At 34.8% G+C, this 20,968-nt stretch overlaps 4 protein-coding genes across 4 annotated transcripts in view; 2 read left to right on the top strand and 2 right to left on the bottom strand.

Annotated features, from left to right (window-relative positions):
• The window catches only part of LOC112046440 (mucin-5AC), a 34,313-nt gene extending 31,404 nt beyond the window's left edge, over nt 1-2,909 (top strand). Inside the window, exon 7 of the mRNA XM_024083057.2 lies at nt 2,770-2,909. Within this exon, the coding sequence (XP_023938825.1) occupies nt 2,770-2,781 (12 nt within the window). The 3' untranslated portion in view covers nt 2,782-2,909. The remainder of the gene's footprint in view (nt 1-2,769) is intronic.
• A 961-nt stretch (nt 2,910-3,870) lies between these two features.
• LOC112046448 (40S ribosomal protein S29) lies at nt 3,871-6,101 on the bottom strand. Its single transcript, XM_024083069.2, has 3 exons — nt 5,806-6,101; nt 5,618-5,717; nt 3,871-3,919 (listed from the first exon to the last, which is right to left on the bottom strand). Exons 1-3 carry the CDS (start codon nt 5,865-5,867, stop codon nt 3,911-3,913), a joined length of 171 nt encoding a protein of 56 aa, XP_023938837.1. The 5' UTR covers nt 5,868-6,101; the 3' UTR covers nt 3,871-3,910.
• A 608-nt stretch (nt 6,102-6,709) lies between these two features.
• LOC112046412 (adipocyte plasma membrane-associated protein Hemomucin) lies at nt 6,710-20,968 on the top strand. Its single transcript, XM_024083018.1, has 6 exons — nt 6,710-7,012; nt 7,114-7,322; nt 8,303-8,591; nt 9,987-10,180; nt 18,043-18,260; nt 19,228-20,968. Exons 1-6 carry the CDS (start codon nt 6,891-6,893, stop codon nt 20,269-20,271), a joined length of 2,076 nt encoding a protein of 691 aa, XP_023938786.1. The 5' UTR covers nt 6,710-6,890; the 3' UTR covers nt 20,272-20,968.
• On the bottom strand, nt 15,884-18,017 carry LOC112046413 (transmembrane emp24 domain-containing protein 5-like). Its single transcript, XM_024083019.2, has one exon. The coding sequence runs from the start codon at nt 16,783-16,785 to the stop codon at nt 16,063-16,065; it is 723 nt and encodes a 240-aa protein (XP_023938787.1). The 5' UTR covers nt 16,786-18,017; the 3' UTR covers nt 15,884-16,062.

The following is a 20,968-nucleotide window of genomic DNA, read 5'->3' as shown; positions in this document are numbered from 1 at the left end:
TCAGTGTTTCCGCAACCTGAGAAACTAACATTGTACGATCCTGATTGACCAGGAAGAAATCGTCTAAATAGACAATTATCCGGAAACCCTGAGCTCGTAGAGTTTCTGCTATCCAATTTGTAACTGTAGCAAACATCTTTGGAGCCGATGACAGGCCAAATGGCAGAGCTGTCAACTGTAGCACTTCGTTGTTGTAAAATACTCGTAGGAACCTCCTGTGTGTTCTTGCCATTGGTAAATGAAAGTAAGCCTGATGTATGTCTATCTTTACTAGCCAATCGTTTGTCTGTAAAAAATTGGCTACTTCTGTTTGTGAAATTAAAAGGAAATGTTTCACTGAGACATAAAAATTTAGATGTCTGAGGTCGAAAATTGGGCGTACTCCCCCATCTGATTTTTTTACTAAGAACATGCGACATAGGAATCCTGGATTGAGTATTGGTACCTTCTCTAAAATCTTCTGTTCTTTTAAATTGGAAATGATCTCCGTCATCTCCTTTGTTACTTTGGTTGCAAATTTTTTTAACACCTGGTTGTCTGGATATTGAAGTGGGGGTCTCTTTGTAAATGGTATTCGGGCACCTGTTATTAAATTTATAATTATATTGTTTGCACCCTGCTGTTTCCACTGGTGAGCATGGTCTCTTAGGCAACCCCCTTTGAAAGATTTGAATTGGTTGTCATTGCTTACTAGTGGTACTGGGTGGTGCATTCTTTCTGTAATTATTCTTACGAAAGGGCAGATTCTTACTCTTTGGATTTTGCTTCTTCTCAGGTCTATCCTCTCTCTGTGTTCTTTGAGCACCATGATGTTTCTTGTTTTGACTGTACTGTGTATTAAAAACTTTTTTCTCCTTGATATAAGAAGGAGTACTAAGCCACACCTGAGATCCACCTAAAGAAGATATAATGGGCTGCAAAGCCTCCCTGCTAAAGAGGTATTCCTGACTAGGTGGAACTGTTTGTAGAGTGGCCCTTAAATTTGGGTTTCCAATTTCTTTCAAAATGCGATCTCGTCTCACTTCTATGCATTCTGCCCGTTTACCACATACAATCTGCATTGCAGTTTCAGAATTCCTATAGGACGGGGACCCTGGACCAAAAATATTACTAATCTTTTCAAACAATGAATTTGTTGTTATGCTATTTGAATTACTTGATGTCCAGTCTAGCAAATTTTGTAAGCCTGACTTCAGTAGCTGTCGTTGTTCCAATATATTATTTGATAAACCCGCTAAAAGATTTTCCGTGGAAGCTAAATAGTCTTTAGTCTTATTATAGTGGCACAACTCCTCATTAACTTTGAGACCTATAAAACCCGGACTCGCCATGCAGGATTGCAAGGCTCTTTTATATCTAATACCCCGCCACGCTTGGGTGTCAAACTGTTGTAGTTTGGATATTTCTACTAGGCGTTCCCCATCTGCTGGTGGTATTAATGTCTTTGTATCAACTTCTGTCCCGAGCATGCCTAATGATATTTTTAAATCTGAAGCCGGGTTCTTTAAAAACTCGGTTGGACACGGTATATTCCCATTAGGGATTGGTGTTGTATTTGTATTTGGCAGTAGTGGTAAGTTAGTGAGATAAGAAGAGATAAATCCCACTTGCTGCACTAATGTATCCACTCGTGGATCTGAGTACGATTGATGTGAATAATTGTACTTACGTCTCTTATTAGGTGGAAGTGACGATACTTCCCGCTCGTCCTCCGAGGACGAACTTGAAGATGAAGATTGTGCACCCCTCTTTCGGCCCGAATGTCGACCCTCGTCCGAAGCGTCTACATTCGACCCAACACCCTCACGCGAGCGCACCTCCTCGTCCGTTTCCATTTATAAAGAGAAATCACAAAAAACTGCTAAGAAATAAGAAAAATTTTTGCGACAACACTTTTCGGCAAAATTTTTACAAACGCTATGACTTTGACAACAAGCGGTGTTGGGCATCCTAGTGTGTTAGAGTGCCTGCTGGTGAAAGAAAGAGACAGGTATTAAAAAGCAGCGAATTCGGTAAGTTTTTAACCATAGACAACATGAATTAAGGTAGAATTAGGACAGCTTTCTTCACTCAACGCTGTGTGTTTTAGAAAACACATAATAATATTTATTTTATTATTTCATATTTAATAAAAAGTATTATTATATTAACATTTAACAATTAACATTAACAATAACATATTAATTTTAAAACAAAAAGTTTTATAATATGTTTATTGATTATGATGAATAATATGACATCTTGCTATTTCTAGCGATATTTCGCTGAAATAGGTTTAAAAAATTTCTAAAACTACTAAACGGATTCTTAGACTTTCACTTTGTGTCTGTCAAGTACCTAAGATTATTATTTTTACCTTATATTTTGTGAAACGACAAATGCAAGCGCGTGGTAAAATTGTGCAGCGCCATCTAGTTTGTACTTTCTGTATTTAACATTACCCTCCTTCTGACGCAGTTGGGTAAAAACTTAACCAACAAACATTTACTTTCGCATAGCCAGGCAAGATAATAATTAAAAAAAAACATGGTACTAATGTATTCAACTGTACTACAGCCCTTCTTGAAGAATACTGTTTACCAACAAACAAATTAAAAATGAAGGTATAAATCACTAGTCATTTCACATCTAATAATTATTATAATTAACTTCTTTAATTTACTAATAATAAAATGCTAGCGAACAGTGGCGGGATATGTTTTATATTTTGGTCTGGCTTTAATATTAAAACTTGCCTGTTTATCTCTAACTAAACTTTATTTTTTCCAGAGATTGGGTTGATCACCAAGTTGAAGAAGAAAATAGTTTTATAAGTATAATGTAAATAATTAGGTAAAAAAATTGTATAAACATAGCAGTATTTTTGTACTTTTTAAAATTTTATATTAAATGGATCTATTTATATTAAATTTTTACTTTATTTCATATGCCCATTAGGTATAACTAACGAATGACCGCGACTTCGTCCACGAGAAAATCAAGTGACAATTTTTTTGAAAATATAATGGCTATTTTGGAAATATGTATTGCCATCGCGGAGTTTTTCATGTCTAAAGTAAGGTTTTGTTTTACCACAGAGATTAGGCCATATTTAGGCAGCGTTTTCGATTGAGCCAGGCGGCTCAAATATTTCCTGCAATATGCAATTATTTTCATATTTCAATAAAAATACAAAATCTTTCATATTTCAATAAAAATACAAAATCTTAGCAAGTATATCATATCTTGGTGAAAACTGCAAGAACATCCGTTCTGTGAGTAATCGTGAAGAGACAGACAACCAGATGCGATAAAGGCTTGACTTTTAATGAACTCAATACTAACTGAAACTTTCCTAATAAATCACTCTAAAATCTATTACTAAAAACTGCATGAACATTCAGTTCAGTAGTCTTTAGTTTATCGTGAGCAAACAGACATTGCGGCTTAAGACTTTTACGTATATCACATATATGCATACATGGATTATGATGATGGATGGCGTGTATGAAGTCTGCCAATCCTCTCAAAAATCAATAAATCAATTGGGCCAGTGTGGTGGACTATTGGCCTAACCTCTTTCAATGTGAAAGGAGACTCGAGCTCAGTTGCGAGCCGAATATGGGTTGATAATGAATAACAATTTAATAGAGGCAGATGTTACTTTGCAAAAGTTCATTATGAGAAAGGAATAATTGATTTATTTTGCTTTTCTCTAAAATATTTGATTGCAGTTTTCTTGGATATCCAGTTTCAGAGTGAAACATACATACGAGACAAAAAAATGTCAGCTCTAGGTTGCTGTGCTGCTTAGCTTGGTTTTATTTATGGTTAAAAGTAAAATAAATCAACTATCCCCACTATGTATATTAATAATAAAAAAGAAACAAATTATGGTTTTAAATTTTTATTAACCTAATACACTCCAACATTAGTCCAGCTGAAACAAAAAGAAAATGTATTATTAATTAAAATGCCTAAAATTACTATTTATCTACTCTATTAACATGAAACACTAATTACGCAATTTTAAAAAATATTATAATGACATTATTGGCCGAATGGATTTAAGGTTAAGAGCTAGTGGACATCTTTGGGTAGATATTTAAGGCAAAATAAAAACTTGTCCTATACTTCTGATATACTACCCTAACAGTACTAAAGAGCTGACTGGGGAGTACTGGGGCTAAATCAACCCCTATATCTCCAGTGAATATCTGTCAGGCTTGAATTTTATTTGCTTAGGTAACTTTAAATGGAATATGATAGTAATACTAAATGAGGCAAAATATTTAGTCCATTCTTAGATTTGCCAGATGTTTTAAAACTTTAGCAAAAAAGTAGTTTTTTACTCTAAATATAAAAAGGTGTACACATAATATTATTTTTATACCTATAAATTTTTAATAGTGTTTTGTATGATATTTTGTATTTGTAACATTGTTAAAAAAATTTTAAGTTATAAAAATTTCTCAACAAGTGTACAGTTTATATTTCAGCTAGCTTCATTTTAATATTTATAGTTGGTCCTAACATTTCAGTGAGTCAGTCATAATGCTTATTCATCAAAACTTATGTGCACTCTTTCCCTATCCCTACCCTAAAACCCTACCCTCCTACCCTAAAAAAACAACTTTATGGAGTATTCCAAAAAAAGATTTGGGTTTAACACATTCAGTGATTCATTTTTATATTATAGACAGAGTGTAAGTAGTAAAATACACACAGTAGCATAGAATGGATTCTCATTACCCAGATAGGAAATTGGCCACCCACTTTTTCAATAATTACTTGCAAGCATTGAACAGGGTAATGTCTCCTCTGGCTGACAAAATATTTAATTCAAAATATCTATAACTTGTAGTTCAAATTCCCTAAAAGGTATTTTGTGATTTATGTATCTCAAACAAAAAAGAAAACTGTATTTAAATACAGAATAGCGACTCCATTAAAACTGACTGTTGCCCTGAGATTTTCCAGGAGCTAGGTACTTAATGGGTCCAGTGTCAGCAGTCAGGGTAGGTAAGTAACAAAAACTTATGGGGCAGACTGCATTTGGACTTCGGAAGAAAGGTGTTAGTATGTTAATTGACATATGTTTGTCTAAAGTTTATAAATAATGTTCTCAGTTGACAATCTTGTATGAGGTCTGGATAACAGCTTTTAGTGTAGTAAATTTTATTTTTAATTTGTCTATATTCAATGAATTTAGTTATAAAGCAGTAGTATTTCCGAATCCACAAGAAACTTAATTGATGAAAACTATTTGATATTATATAGGGTTATCATTACTTTTAGTTTTAGAGATATGATTCGACAATTATAGAACATGTGGCCAGCTTGATTATTTTAGATAATCTTTATATTAAACAAAACATTTAATAAAATAAATATGTTGTTTATGAACTTGCCTAACCTAACCTAAAACCTCCAATTTAAATTGATTTTCTCTTCAATTATCACTAACACATAGTTTTGTGAGGCTATTACCCAAAACACTGAATCACTGGAATATTTGATAATATTATATTGGCGTTTTTAAGCTAAGGCTACAATTTTCACCATCGCTTAGTAATAACATTTGGACATGTAGGTAGACAAACCTATTAGCTCAGATTTGGAATAGATTCTTGTTTACCTTTTTGAATCCAATGTCATGAGCATACTCTCTGAAGCATTGTCTGCAGATGTTTAAACCATATTTGCGAATAAGACCGTGACGGTTGGAGCAGGCTCGGCTGAAAGGAAAAATAGGATACTTAATAAAAACACGTGTTCTAACCAATGCAAGACTGTAGGTAAAATATATTGTAGTTAATTACATACCATGAACGTGATCCTTGGCCGTATCTACGGGGGTGTGAGTACCAAATATTTGCGTGACCCATGGTATATTCTTGGTTTTTACCAAAAAATTGTACAGAAATATGTACAAAATGGCGCTGACAAATCGAAAAGAATTTTATTTACCACAGACACAGTATGTCCCACAAAAGAATTTGACCACAGATTCTGATTTATATTTTATAATATAGGTCTATGGTCTTTGTACTCAGACTAATTACATATTTTAGACCATTAAAAAGAATGGACCTGTTTCACACCCAAATTCACCAACAAAAAGTCTGTCGTTTTTTGAAGGGGACGAGGTAAACTCACACATCGAAAACATTTAACTCCATTACGTATATTCTGTGTCCATACACTACACACAACTATATAATTAACTCGCAATACACACACACGCGTAATTTTTACACAGTCTAACCAACACGTCGCTTAGACTATCCACAGAATATATATATATATAGAATGTTCGATTACTTGATCGATTTTTTGCTGTTCCGTCAAAAGAATCGAATCTTTGTAGAAATCGCTTTATTATAAATTTGATAATATTATGGTAGAAATACTTACAATTGAAACGTTCCTCCATCTTTTACTGAACTACAAGTTTTTGGCCGTTTTTTATGCCATTCAACTATACAAACCGGCATTTTGAGGGAGCTCTTTACACGACGAAAACGATTACAATAATGAAAAATCGATTCTATAGCAACAGTTTTTATAAACGCTTTAGATCATTGATTCTTGATCTTTGACAGAGGGGTAACGATTTACGAGGCAGGTCCTTTCTTTTGAATGGTCTAAGTGTTTCATGACGTTCGATATCACTGATTGCATCTATAATTTGTCTATAGCCGCTTTTCCTTTTATTTTACTCTAGTATTCTGTCTGTGACGGTATCTTGTGGTGTGTTGTGAAGTGCTGTGAGCAGCTGTGAGTGTGAGTGAATGAAGAAAAAGTCAAAAAGATTTAAGAATCGGTCGATGTCTTTGCTTTGATTTTTTTTTGTGGGTTCATCATCATCAATCAAGTTTTCAAGTTACTTACTTTCGAATTATCTTGCAATGGGAATTATTGTAGGAATTATTAAAAGAATTTTGAAATTAGTATTGTATGGCGCACTTTTTGCGGCCTTTATTGTTTTGATACCTAATCTGCCGCCTTACACAAAGTTTACCCGTATCGAGTAAGTTTTGAACTTGAATTAACCTATTCATATCAATGATAATTATACCGTTATGTGAAAGTCATGTAACGTGTTCATTATTACCTGATAATTTCTTACAGGCTCGAACCGACCCAAGCCCTGGTGGGTCCTTTAGCCCCTAACGATGTTTTAAATAATGCAGAAGCTTTATTCAAAGATAAGTTGTTGGGGCCCGAAGTATTTCAAATATGGAACGGAGAGATATACACGGGGCTCGCTACCGGTGAAATTGTAAAGGTGTCACCGGGCGGTCACGTTACTTTCGTTACTAAAATTGGACAACCGTGTAGTAAGTATTGAAATATATTTCTTGTTATAATTTTTCAAGTAATAACTACCGGCTAGTTTGCTTATATTAACACGTTCGCTGCGGCACGAGGTCAATTGACCTAGTACCAGCAAAAAAGGATTTTAACGTCTTTAAGAGTTAAAAGCTTGATAAACCTCATTCCGCACCACAGAATGTTTTAGTACGAGGTCAAAAAACCTCGTAACGCGCCAGGGGAAAGTAAAGAATAATCAGTGCCGCAGAATGTGTTAAATAAATAATCGAAACGCTGGCACAAAATAAAATATATTTAAAATATATTAGTAGTGTTATGTAGTGACTTAGACCCACCAGACTGCTTTAATGCAGGTTCCTGGGTTTAGTCTGTTATGGTTTCATTATAATCATGGTTTCAGCAGTGAATTAAATTGTCTGAGACCACTATGTTATGCTCTCCGAGGCACAGATGATTTCATTATAATCATGGTTTCAGCAGTGAATTAAATTGTCTGAGACCACTATGTTATGCTCTCCGAGGCACAGATGGCAAAGATGTACATCTTCCCCACTGAGCTAAGAATATTACCACTTTTTTGAAAATTCATTAGAAGAAAGAAAACTCTGTTTCACAGCCTAACACAGGCCTGAAACCTGGACCTTGTGATTTGAATCTACATAGACTAACCACTGGACCAAAAATATATGGAACATCTATCTATCTATACTTAGATGACTTAATAAATCTGTAGAGAGACATGAAATATTTTCAAAATAAGTATCAGGGAGTGTTTAGTGATTGATACTGATGCCAATAATGCAATTAGTAAAATTTTTTTGTCTGTATGTTTGTTATAGAAACAAAAACTACTCAACAGGTTTTAACTAACCATATTTACAGTGATACTACTGTAAGGGCTAGATTAAAGAGGTCCAAGGGCGGATAAAGTCGCAAGTGTCTGCTAGTATTAAAATGAAGTAGTAAAATCCATTTTCATTTTCAGCCAGTACACTCCAAGAGCACATATGTGGACGCCCCCTTGGTTTTGTAATAGATGAAAAAAACAAACTCTTATATGTCGCCGATGCATATTACGGGATTTGGAAGGTTAACTTAGTAACAGACAAGAAGCAACTGCTGGTGTCTCCGCGTGTGCCTATTGATGGAAGAATCCCAAAGCTGTTCAACTCGGTTGCTTTAGATAAGAACGGAAACCTTTATTGGACAGATTCCAGCACTGACTTCCAATTAAAAGATGGAGCTTTCGCCGCTCTTGTGGATCCAACTGGAAGGTAACTACCATAAATCTAATAATCTGGGGAAAAATAATGTCATGGTTAACACTAGATTTTTAACTAGGAAATGCACTATGAATACAAATTGTACAAAACTGCAACTTCCTCCTTCAATGCAGGTTTTTCATCTACAGGGTAAGCAATGTATTTCTGCATCTAAGAATTGCTAGCATCCTAGCAGCAGCCGATAATGTTTTAGTTTTGAATTTCAATAGGATATATATTTTTTAGTCTATAAAATTGTAGTATTGATACTCCTTCACTGAATAAAATATGGCTATTTGTAATTATTATTTGTAGATTGACAATCAGATATGTAATCACAATGTTGCTGTCTAAAAAACATTAAGATTTTAATTTATTTCAAGACTAGCGGACGGCCGCGACTCTGCCCGCGTGGTATTTAGATTTCACAAATACCTCGGGAACCATGGATTTTTCCAGGTTAAAAAGTAGCCTATGTGTCTATGTGTATCTAGGCTATATTATATCTCAATACCAAATTTCAGCTAATTCGGTTCAGTAGTTGAGGCGCAAAAGAGTGCGCTTCATCTCGGGAAACCATGCATTTTTTCCGGATAAAGAGTAGCCTATGTGTTAATTCAGAGTAAAATCTATTTCCATTCCAAATTTCAGCCAAATCGCTTCAGTAATAGCGGCGTTAAAGAGTAACTAACAAACATACAAACTTTCGCGTTTATAATATTAGTAGGATACAGCCCTAGAATGAGTAAATAAATTAATTAAAATACATCATATTCATTGTTCTGGCTCCAATGTCCAGGCCATTGTAAATACTTGAGTCATATTATGCTTTATTCATAAGATATCCTGAGGATTTATTATGAACTTGTATTCGAGAAGTATTCCATTTCGTACAAGATATCATCAATCATTATTGTTAACGAGCCATATTCGGCTCACTGTTGAGCACGAGTCTCCTCTTAAAATGAGAAAAGTTCAGGCCTTAGTCCATCACGCTGGCCCAATGCAGATTGGCTGACTTTACACAAGTAGAGAATTGAGAAAATTCTCAGGTATGCAGGTTTCCTCACGATGTTTTCCTTCACCGTATGTATACACTAGCAGACGCCCGCGACTTCGTTCGCGTGGAATTAAATTTTTCACAAATCCCGCGGGAACTATTTTAAGGTAGATTTAGATTATTGAAAGGTATGGATCTCCAACTTGGTGGTCGGAGCTACTCAAAGAATACTCAATGGAGGAGCATTGTTTATTGAAAGATAACTCTCCAAGGTTGTCACAATCCTCAGTCACAAGGGACTGACTGGAGAGAGAGAGTATACAGTGCTCACCCTACTTAAAAACCTCGTGCACACCACTACTTTCTACATGCTTAAGTATTATTGTAATGTGGGTTGTTTTTCACAGACTATTCCACTATGATGCCGCCAAGAATGTTAGCAAAGTCTTGCTTGATGACATATGGTTTGCCAATGGGGTGTTATTATCACCTGACAACGATTATGTACTAGTTGCAGAATCATCCAGATTTAGAATTATCAAGTATTATATAGATGGACCAAAAAAAGGCACCTCAGAAGTTTTTGTTGCTGGATTACCAGGTATGTGGTTTTTATTAATGACTAGCGGACTCGGTCAAGCTTCGCTTTGACTTATATGCAATTTTTCCCTATCCCAATCCTGCCCTACTCCTACCCTTACCCTTAACATCTATAATTGACTCTTATTTATTATAGCAAATTTATGGTTTTCCCGGCAATTATTCTAATTTTTCTCACCTTTTAAACCTTCCCTATACCGCCACGAACATTTCAAGACCAAGAATTTATATATAAAGATTATATTATGATTTATTTTGTTTGTATCATCATTAAATAAACATATAACTTATTATACATATTAACACATAACTAGATGTATGATTATGAACAATAGTAGAAATATGTCATAAACCTAAACATATTCGAGCATTAAGAAGTTAGAAGTTACCAGATCACTTTTTAAGGCTCTGCACCCAAAGAGTAAACCCTATAAAGACTGCACTGTCTGTCCGTCTGTCACCAGACGGTATCTCAAAAACTGTAGTATTTAGACAAGTTTCATAGACAAATAAATAATATACATTTTTCATACAAATATAGGCTGAAACGGCAATTGCGCTAAAATCTTTAAAAGATTTTTTGTTACAACTGCCAGATGATGATTATTATGTTGCTGCTAAAACAACCAATAAAAAGAAACAATATAATAAATATTTAATTATTCCCATATAAGAAACATAATTTTTAAACAATGGTATGTGAATCCGACTCTCACTTTCACTTGGCTGGTTTACAGTGCAAGCAATATGTCAAGTAATGTTTTATCTTAACATTACATGAAAAAGTTTTTGCTTGAAGACTTTGATAACATAATAAAAATTATAAACAATGAGTTAATTAATTAAGAACCATTTATCTCATTAAGTGTATCTTGAATAATTATACACTGTACGGATGATAACATCAAGATATAAGATACTGTTCAAACATCAAATAATTCAGTTTTAAAATACATATTACTTGGTATTAAGTCTAAATTTAGTGTTATTGTTGAAACACAAAAAATCAACAAGTGCCTCATAAATTTATTTTAGCCGACTGTATATATATATATATATATATATATATTTTAACTAGCGGACGCCTGCGATTTCGTCCGCCATTAGACCTCCTTAGTCCGGCCTTCTTGCCAAAATCCGTTCTTAGCGGACGTCTATTAACTAAATTACCTCCCTGACAAATTTCATCTTTGTTTATCAAGTGGTTTTCAAAATTTCGTGATGAACGACCTTTCGCATTTATATATTAAGATTATCAACAAATACAAAGAATATATAAAAATAACCGGAATAGTGCGAGTCGGACTCGCTCACCGAGTGTTCCGTACGTTCATTATAAAGAGTTCACTAATATGCTCTTTATTAACAACCTAACCTAATTGAAATAAACATCTATATATCCACGATTGGTTGTCACCGGATGACATTTGTTACATAGAATCTCAATTTCGTATAAGTCAACTAACATACGTCAGAGTTAGTGAATTAGCCTGCAGGAATCGAATTGCGGAGTTTTTAACAAGCTTTTCTCGAAATTCAGCTTCAAACACTTACCCTTTTCTAACCGACTTCAAAAAAAAGGAGGAGGTTTCTCAATTCGACCGTATATATTTTAAAGATTTAATTATAAATGAATAGTTTACTACTTCGGGTTCGTGGACTTTATACGGTTTGAACTATTAACTTGATACCTCCACGCATTCCCAATGGATCTTGACATACAAACAGACAGATGGACAACAAAGTGGCCTCATAGGCCTCATTCGCACGTGAGTTAAAAAACAATACGTTAAAACCCAATGTTCTTCATTGAATTCATGGTCTATTTCCAACGCCCAAAATATAAAATGAAACATTGCTCGAAAAAATGCGTCGTGGTTTAAAAACGCTGTAGTGTGAACATATATATTTGGAACGATTTTTTAACGTCCGTTAAAAAACTCTCGTGCGAAACCCTAAAAACTAAATTAATCTTAAAAATCTTACAAAACAAAGTCAAATTAACATAATTAAAAGTTTCCACGCACGTACAGTTCTAGGAGTTCAAGTTCAAGGACGCGGTAGATACGAGTATATGAGAATTCGTATTTTATACATAAATTATGAATTACTAGCGAATTTCACCGACTTCGTCCGTGTGGAAACCTTGGATTGAAGATTGTCGTAACTCGTAACAATCTTCAAGGTACTATGTTGTTATCATTGTCATTGTTAATTAAGGTATGATGGGGCTGACATGTTATTTATAGTAAAAGTCCCTGAAAATTTATAGATTAAAAAAAAACAAAGGTACTATAAATACCGTCCTCTAAATTAAATCAACATTAACAACCCATATTCGGCTAACTAACACGAGTCTCCTCTTAGAATGAGAGGGGTTAGGCTAATAGTCCATCACGCTGGCCTAATGCGGATCGGCAGAATTCACACACGTAGAGAGTTGAGAAAATTCTCAGGCGAGGTTTCCTCGCGATGTTTTTCTTTCAGCGGTTGAGACACATGATATTTAAAAGTTAGAGGTGTATGCCCCGGATCGGATTTGAATTTTAATTACCACTGCGCCACATCGCGGTGGATTTACAAAACAGAGGTCCTGGGTTCGATCCCCGGCTGGGCAGGTTGAGATTTTCTTAATTTGTCCAGGTCTGGGTGGTGGGAGGCTTCGGTACCTAGTTACCACCCTACCGGCAAAGACGTACCACCAAGCGATTTAGCGTTCCGGTACGATGCCGTGTAGAAACCGAAAGATGTGGATTTTTATCCTCCTCCTAACAAGTTAGCCCGCTTCTATCTTAGACTGTATCATCACTTACCACCCGGTGAGATTGTAATCAAGTGCCAACTTGTAAAGAATAAAAAAAAACATAAAAGGTTTTATTCTTTAGTTCAAAAAATATTATGCAGTTCGGCTCCTATAAGTAAACTCGTCAACACCTTGAAGTTATGGAATACTCCCGAGCACCCTGTATATTAACATAACTTTCTATTGGTAAAAGAATTTTCAAAATCGGATCAGTAGATCTAGAGACCCACCTCACAAACTTTAGCTTATAATATAATAAACTTAACTCTTTACAATATTAGTATACTTTGTATTGTTTCCACTTGATACAATGTTCCCATGAATAGTTAACATACAAAGTTGTTAGCTGACAATGTCAACAATTTAGTATTATTTTATGTTAGTATTAAAAATTAATTGCCTGGTTAATTGGTCTTAATATTTTTTTGGAACATGTATAAAATTAAACAATTGTGGTAGAATGTTCTGTGGTAGTTTTGACTAAATTAATTGACTTGGTTATCATGTTTACGTAAATATGTTGATTTTGTATTGTTTGTATATAACTCAAAACATAAGGTGCATTAGGTCAAAGGTTTCTGCATATCTATACAAATATTCATCATCATCATCATCATTAACAACCCATATTCCGCTCGCTGTTGAACACGAGTCTCCTCTCAGAATGAGAGAGGTTAGGCTATTTGTCCATGCTGGCTAAATGCGGATTGGCAGACTTCACACACATAGAGAATTAATAAATTCTCAGGTATGCAGGCTTTCTTGCGATGTTTTCACCGTTTGACACAAATTTCGTGCACTTCATAGGTGCTAAATTGCACTGCATACCCTAAGGACTCAGTACAAACCTATGTTGGACTATTTAATAGGTACATAATTTGACAAGGAATTACACACTCACGCACACATTATTGTAAGTAATTATGTTATTTTTTAACTAATAATTGTGTCTTGGCGAATGAGCAGGGCTCCAGTAATACAGGTTTCCACCTAGTCCAGGGCCCTTGCATATTCACGTTTTTTTATTTAATTTTTTTTCATTACCCAATTTTTAAAGTACATATCCCACTTAAAAACCTTATGCACGCCACTGGATACATTCTGTATTCTGAGCTTGATACCTATGTTTATTTAATTATCGTTATCTGTCTTTGTTTAATTTAATGCATCATTGTAGGGCCAGGCACTCACCAAATAAGAGATACCTAATCGCTAGTTAGACCAACAATGTAATTACTTGTCGGTGTGCCGTATCCATGCCGTTCGTATGAGGACGAATTTTATTACTAACTAGCTGACGCCACGCGGTGTCTCCCGCGTGGTTCCAGTTCCCGTAGGCATACGGGGATAATATATAGCCTAAAGCCTTCAACGATAAATGGGCTATTTATATTTAACACTGAAAACATTTTTCAAATCGGACCAGTAGTTCAATCAAACAAACAAACTTAATTATTGAAGTAGCTTTATAATATTAGTATAGATCCTACTATTATTTCTAATAGTTATTTACCACATTATGTTAAACAATATTTAGGTATATTATATATAATTTTTATATATGATTTTATTGGAATTTTTGTACTATTGATTTAAAAAAAAAAAATTTATTAATCACACAGTAACAAAGGACAATGGTCTGGTGTTTGTTGATAGAATTCATAAGCGTCTACTAATGTAAACTATTACAGTTTGTAGAAAATAATTTATTTAATTTTATGAAACAGAGTAAAAGGTCTAATTAAGCCCAAAAACTAAAATATATTCACATCAATTACATTTAAATAATTGAGTATGGCAACCATACTATTTATACGAATATTGCATATATCGGACAACTAGCGACGCGCACGATACCGAAAAGCCAGTATCGAATCGAATAAAATATCGTCATTGAACTACACGTATGTGTAGTTCAATGACGATATTTTCTATTATATTATCTATTTTTATATTATATTATCTATTTTTAATACAAAAATAGAGTAGATCCCTGGCTCCCAAACTAGCTGTAACTGTATCTTGGGAGCCAGTGGATTCCCATTAGTGTAAACAAGAAAGGTGTATTCGTAAAACAAGATCAAACACAAATAAATAAATAATATCAGCTTCCAGACTCAGTAGCACAGTATTAACATTGTACTTGCAACGGTAATACTGTGCTCCTGAGTGATTACTAATATTATAAATGCGAAAGTAAGTCTTTCTGTTGCCTTACCATGGCTAAACGGCTGAACCGATCAAGATGAATTTTGATATAATGGTAATTGGGACCTTGGCGCAAAACATAGGGTACTTTTTGATCCTAAAATAAAAATAGAAGGGGGGAAATAGGTGTTGAAAGTTTGTATGAAAAGTCCTTAATTTTTAGAGTTACAGTTTTAAAAATATGTTCATATAGGTACATGAAAAAAATACGAAATATAATGTGATTCAAGATTTTTTTTATTCAACCCCTAAAGTGGTGAAATATGGTTTGAATGTTTAAGTTTGAACCTTGATTTCCACCATGAAATTTTTTTCAAAATTCTTATGCTGTTTTACTGCATAAAAACAACAAGATTCATCTATCTATTATATAACTGAATAATTTACACAATAAGCAACCTGTATATGTTTTCTGTATTTAATAAATATTTACTTATATATGATATCTACCTGACCTAACTGACAGTGTCAAGTTTGTACTTGCAATTATTCATGAACACATTTATTTTTAAACATGTATTAAATTTTACGGGATATTATTATAATATGCGAAAGGTCACTTAAGAAATTACCGCTTAAAACGTATAACGATAAAATTTGGCAGCGAGGTAGTTTAGGATTTTGCGACAGGGCCGGATCAAGGAGGTCTAAGGGCGTATGAAGTCGCGGGCGTCCGCTATTAAAATAAATAAATATATTAAAAATTAATTTAATATCGAGTAAATTAGCTACATCATTAAATATCCATTTAAACACGCAAAAATATTCATCAATATCGGTCCAAACTTTGATCGTACATAATTGATTTTTATTTATTATAGATGTTACATACAATCATATATCTTTTTATAATTAACCTTACGCAAGGACATTCAACACTTTACAACAGGCGAGGCGAACAACCTCTTTATCATATACACCTGTGTAGTTCCCACGCAAATCATGAACAAGATCTGGAAGCTGGACCACACGTCGACTATGAAAGTGTCTTCCAGCGCCAAGTAACTGTCGCGAGATTTACTCGCTCCATACATGTCTAGCATATGGCGGGCATGCACCACGTGGTTCAGCATCCTCTTCAAGTGGTCTATTATCTTCGTGACTGTCATAGTATAGTTCTTCCCCCCTTCATCCACTCCTATCCATTCGAGTATTTCCTCTTCCCCGTGTTCTTTGCCATCAGCGTCCACTGATGACACTACCCCGTCTCCCTGGTCGGTCACCTTGTGTTCAATAACTACGTATACGAACACTAGTTTCGAATTCATTATGCTGTAAGTGTTGTCCAAGCAGAATACGTAGTCACCGTCGTGTTGTAATTCCATTATGATCGAGTTTTGTGATTGTTTGTAATCGGACACCAGTTTGGCGCCTTCGGGGTCTGTCACCTCGAATGTTATGTCCAAGTCTCCGTGTTGGCCGTCCAGCACTTGGTAGTACAGCTCCATGGTTTGGCCAACTGCGCCTTTCTCGAAGAAACACGTCCTGGTACCGGCGTCCACTCTGAAGTTTAGATCTTGTTCGTAAAATTCCAACTCTGCGTGTATTTTGCTAACGCTTGCAGCTATCGCGATTAATGCAATTAAAGGATACATTTTATAATTCTAACAGATATATATACGTACAAGTGTTTAAAGACTACTGATTTTATTAAAACTGAATTGTATGGATCGTACAGTGTTTACACAAGTGTTTGACGATACATGCAGGTAATAGTGCCGAGTTACAAGGGCGAAAATTAACCCAGAAATAATATTTTGAACGTAATATGTAATTCGGATATATCTTGACTAAGTAATATTAATAATAAAAAAAAAAGAAAATCTAACCTAATTATAATTTAAATTCATAATTTATACTAACTTTCGTGATCAAAATCGGAAATGAAGAGATCCGAACAGTACCAAAACCATCGTCATGGATCAACGAGTAGCGAAACTGAAGCAATGGACAGGGCACATCATTCGCAGAGCCTTGGATGTTGGGTTCAAAGGTGCTGGAATGGCGACATCGCACCGAAAGTGCAGTTTTGGTCGCCGCTTACTAGATGGATTGATGATGTTTCGAATTGTAGGGACCCGTTAGATGCAAGCGGCTGAAGACCGTGTTGTTTGTTGAACCTTACAAGATTCCTATGTCCATTATAAGACTTCTATTATTTAAAGCAGTGATTCCCAAAGTGGTCTATGTCGACACCTAGGGGTCTATGACAACCTGCAAGGGGTCTACGTCAGCGAAACATAATTTGACGGTCCATGAAATGAAAATGGGGGTCCACGGTAATGGATCTTAACACATACACTGGTAGTACCTATTTACTTACATCATATTATCTTATATCTTTATTAACCGACTTCAAAAAAAGGAGGAGGTTTCTCAATTCGACCGTATATAAATTTTTTTTATGTGTGTTCGCGCATAACTTCGTCGTTTATAGATGGATTTTGCTAATTCTTTTTTTTATTAAAGCATCAGGTTCATCCTTCTCACTTAAAAATATTGACTTATTGCTTATGTTATTTTATTTATAGTTTTTTTAATGTTACGTATATTTTACATAACAGATACAAAACTTTGATTTTTTGTGTAGTTTAAATTTAAATTCAATTAATAAATGTATAAATTAACATGTTTTATTATTTTATCGTGAATCTGAATCGCTTGGTGGTACGTCTTTGCCGGTAGGGTGGTAACTAGCCACGGCCGAAGCCTCCCACCAGCCAGACGTGGACAAATTAAGAAAATCTCAATCTGCCCAGCCGGGGATCGAACCCATTACCTCCGTCTTGTAAATCCACCGCGCATACCACTGCGCCACGGAGGCCGTCAACTTATTTTTTTTATTGTTGCAGGGACTCCAGACGTTCTGCGTGCTCTCCCCGACGGCTCGGGCGTGCTAGTCTCGCTGTACGTCGCCTTCGACCACGAACGTCCCCTGATCACCAAGACTATGGCCGCCGCGCCGCTCGCTAGAAAGTTCGTGGCACGACTCGCGCGGCTTATTGAAATACCATTCGAATTCCTTCAGAGTCAATTCCCGAATTATATATTCGAAAACATCGTATACCAGGTAATTATGTACCCATACTACTTGTTTATGTTTATCATCATTCATCATCAGTATCAACCCATATTCGGCTCACTGCATAGCTCGAGTCTCCTCTCAGAATGAGAGGGGTTAGGCCAATAGTCCACCACGCTGGCCAAATGTGGATTGCCAGACAGAGAGAATTGAGAAAATTCTCTGGTATGCAGGTTTCCTCAAGATGTTTTCCTTCACCGTTTGAGACACGTGATATTTAATTTCTTAATATTCCATATATAATATAGACCGGATTCGAACCCACACCCTCCGGAATCGGAGGCAGAGGTCATATCCACTGGGCTATCACGTCTCTCGTTTATGTTTATAGCGTGTATGAATACATATTAGGTGTAGACCACGGCAACTAAGTTGAATCTAAATGACAGCTGTCTTTGCAGATTTTTAAAAACAAAAGTTTTAGACCCGTGGTCCGTGGTTGCCCGTTACATTAAAGGTGTCAGACAATTAAAAGTTGCGTACGCGATTGTAATGTCGCCAACGTGGTGCTATGGTTAATCGTCCATACGTCACAAACACTCGAAAATTATTTACTGTGCATACTTAGTTCAACTTATTGGCCGCGACCTATACCTAATCTATAGTTAAAAATAATCATTTAAAGTTAAAATTCGTGTATTCATTAATCTGATGTTCATTTTGGAATTTATCGATGCAATTTGACATAGCTTTATCACACGAGAAAAAAATATTTTGGGAAGTAAAGCCGAAAACTGAAAATTAAAGCTGTAAAAGTCCACAGCAAACTTAGCAATTTTTTCTTACTATTTCAAAATATTGTTTATAACTAATACTTACTAAGTACTCTGCCATATGTTCGACTAATTCCTAAGCTTTTTCATCATTAATAATCATGTACATTATAATAATGCGCTTAACGCAAACCTTGAATTTATCAAGAGACATGCTGTAACATTTAAAATATTTATTTTAGATTGGCAATTTCGGAAGTACAGGCATGATAACAATTGGGAAAACAGGATTGGTTCAAATGGACTGGAATGGCAACATCGTAGCATCATACTATAATACTGACGGAAGTCTGCTTCACATTAGTGATGCGATAGTTGTTAAAGACAAGCTATATACTGGTTGTCCGCATTTACAAAACTACATCGGTGTAGTACCAGCCCCGCCTCAGTTGATAAAAGCATTCACTAAAAAAGCACCTGTTCGGGATCAGCCAAAAGTAGAATCTAAACCACAGGAGCCAAATAAACCTAAAGTTGAACAAAAGGCTATACCCAAGAATGATAAACCTGTAAAGCAAACCACTCCTCCGACTACAACACAAAAACCAACAACAAAAGTCCCTAAAGAAGAGGTGAAACAAAATACTGTTGACAAAAAAGTTGATCCCAAGAGTGTTCCTAAACAGAAAGAAGAACCCAAACCCAAAGCTCAAGCTGAAGTTAGGAAAGAGGCTAAAGCAATACCAAAACAAGAAGAAAAACCTAAAGTAATACCAAAAGAGGCTAAACCAGAGCCTAAAGTAGTGGCAAAAGATACTAACACAAAACCAAAAGTTGCACCACAAGCTGAAGCCAAGCCCAAAACCGCACAAAAGGAAGATAATTTACAAGCAAAAGCTACGCCACAAACAAAACCTGCAGATAAAAATCAAGAATCGCAAGGAAAACCAGCTAAGGTAACGGAAAACAAAATACCGAAAACCAATGACGTAAAACCAGAAGCAAGTAAAAAGGAATCTGTGCAATCAAAAGTCACAGACCAGGCTGGCGCTAAAGCAACTAAAGCACCAGAAGCAAAATCTCAAGCACAAAATGTAAACACAAAACCAGCTACTGACCCCAAGAAACCAAAAAATAAGGCTGAAGAAACCAAAAAGCCGAAGGCAGAATCTAAAACAATTCCGATTGTAGAACATATCCCCTCAGACACTGCAAAACCCACAAAAGAAAAGTTAAAAGTCATCAAAAAGAGTGGACCACAAGAAATACCTAATCCCAATTTATAAGGTTGTGGTATAGTTTTAATATTTTATTTAAATTACGTACTCATTAATTTTATTAAAAAAGACAATCATTTCAATTTACTAAAAAAGACAATCGTACTTTATAAGTATATATTTACAAATTGTTATTATTTTATTGTATATTTTGAAATTGTTCAGATGTTTAGAAGGTTGTATTGTTTTATATTTTTACGTGGTTACCATTCCGAGAACATTCCTTTTATACGTAGGTAGGTGTTTATGGTAAAGATTTTTTAGTATTTGACAAAATATCTCGAGATCTTTAAAATATTTTAAGTATTTTTAACTTTTTTTTTGTTTTGTATTTTGGTACCTACACGAAAATTTACATCAAAATTATTTAAAAATTAAAAAAAAAAAGGTATTAAAACGATCTCGTTTTCTTTTTCTATTTTTTTCTATAAAATGTTTTTAATATGGATTTTATTTTATTTTATAAAAAGATATAAATTCGTGCAATATACAGAAATATCATAGATAAATAATATACTTAGTGAAAATCTGTCTTTTTTCTTTCTTCATAAAGAAATCTCATATTTTGTAACAGCATACCTAAAATGTTTTTAAAGATTTTTTTTTATACTTTATAGTTGTAATTATATTTGTTAGAAGGTTATCTTAGATACTAACGTCTGTTTAACAAGCAATAATGTTTTTAATAAAAGGTTTTTGTACGATA

This window comes from Bicyclus anynana, chromosome 21 (genome assembly GCF_947172395.1).
Source record: "Bicyclus anynana chromosome 21, ilBicAnyn1.1, whole genome shotgun sequence".
Lineage (NCBI taxonomy): Eukaryota > Metazoa > Arthropoda > Insecta > Lepidoptera > Nymphalidae > Bicyclus > Bicyclus anynana.
The sequence above is the reverse complement of the archived record's forward strand: the minus strand, read 5'-3'. Positions and strand labels throughout refer to the sequence as shown.

What these genes read in the sequence shown, in the direction of transcription:
- LOC112046412 (XM_024083018.1), top strand. Translation starts at nt 6,891, where the DNA reads ATGGGAATTATTGTAGGAATTATTAAAAGAATTTTGAAATTAGTATTG. An exon ending in ACAAAGTTTACCCGTATCGA is followed by an intron (nt 7,013 to 7,113) that starts GTAAGTTTTGAA and finishes AATTTCTTACAG; the next exon opens with GCTCGAACCGACCCAAGCCC. An exon ending in TAAAATTGGACAACCGTGTA is followed by an intron (nt 7,323 to 8,302) that starts GTAAGTATTGAA and finishes TTTCATTTTCAG; the next exon opens with CCAGTACACTCCAAGAGCAC.
- LOC112046448 (XM_024083069.2), bottom strand. Translation starts at nt 5,867, where the DNA reads ATGGGTCACGCAAATATTTGGTACTCACACCCCCGTAGATACGGCCAA. An exon ending in GGCCAAGGATCACGTTCATG is followed by an intron (nt 5,718 to 5,805) that starts GTATGTAATTAA and finishes TTTTCCTTTCAG; the next exon opens with CCGAGCCTGCTCCAACCGTC.
- LOC112046413 (XM_024083019.2), bottom strand. Translation starts at nt 16,785, where the DNA reads ATGTATCCTTTAATTGCATTAATCGCGATAGCTGCAAGCGTTAGCAAA.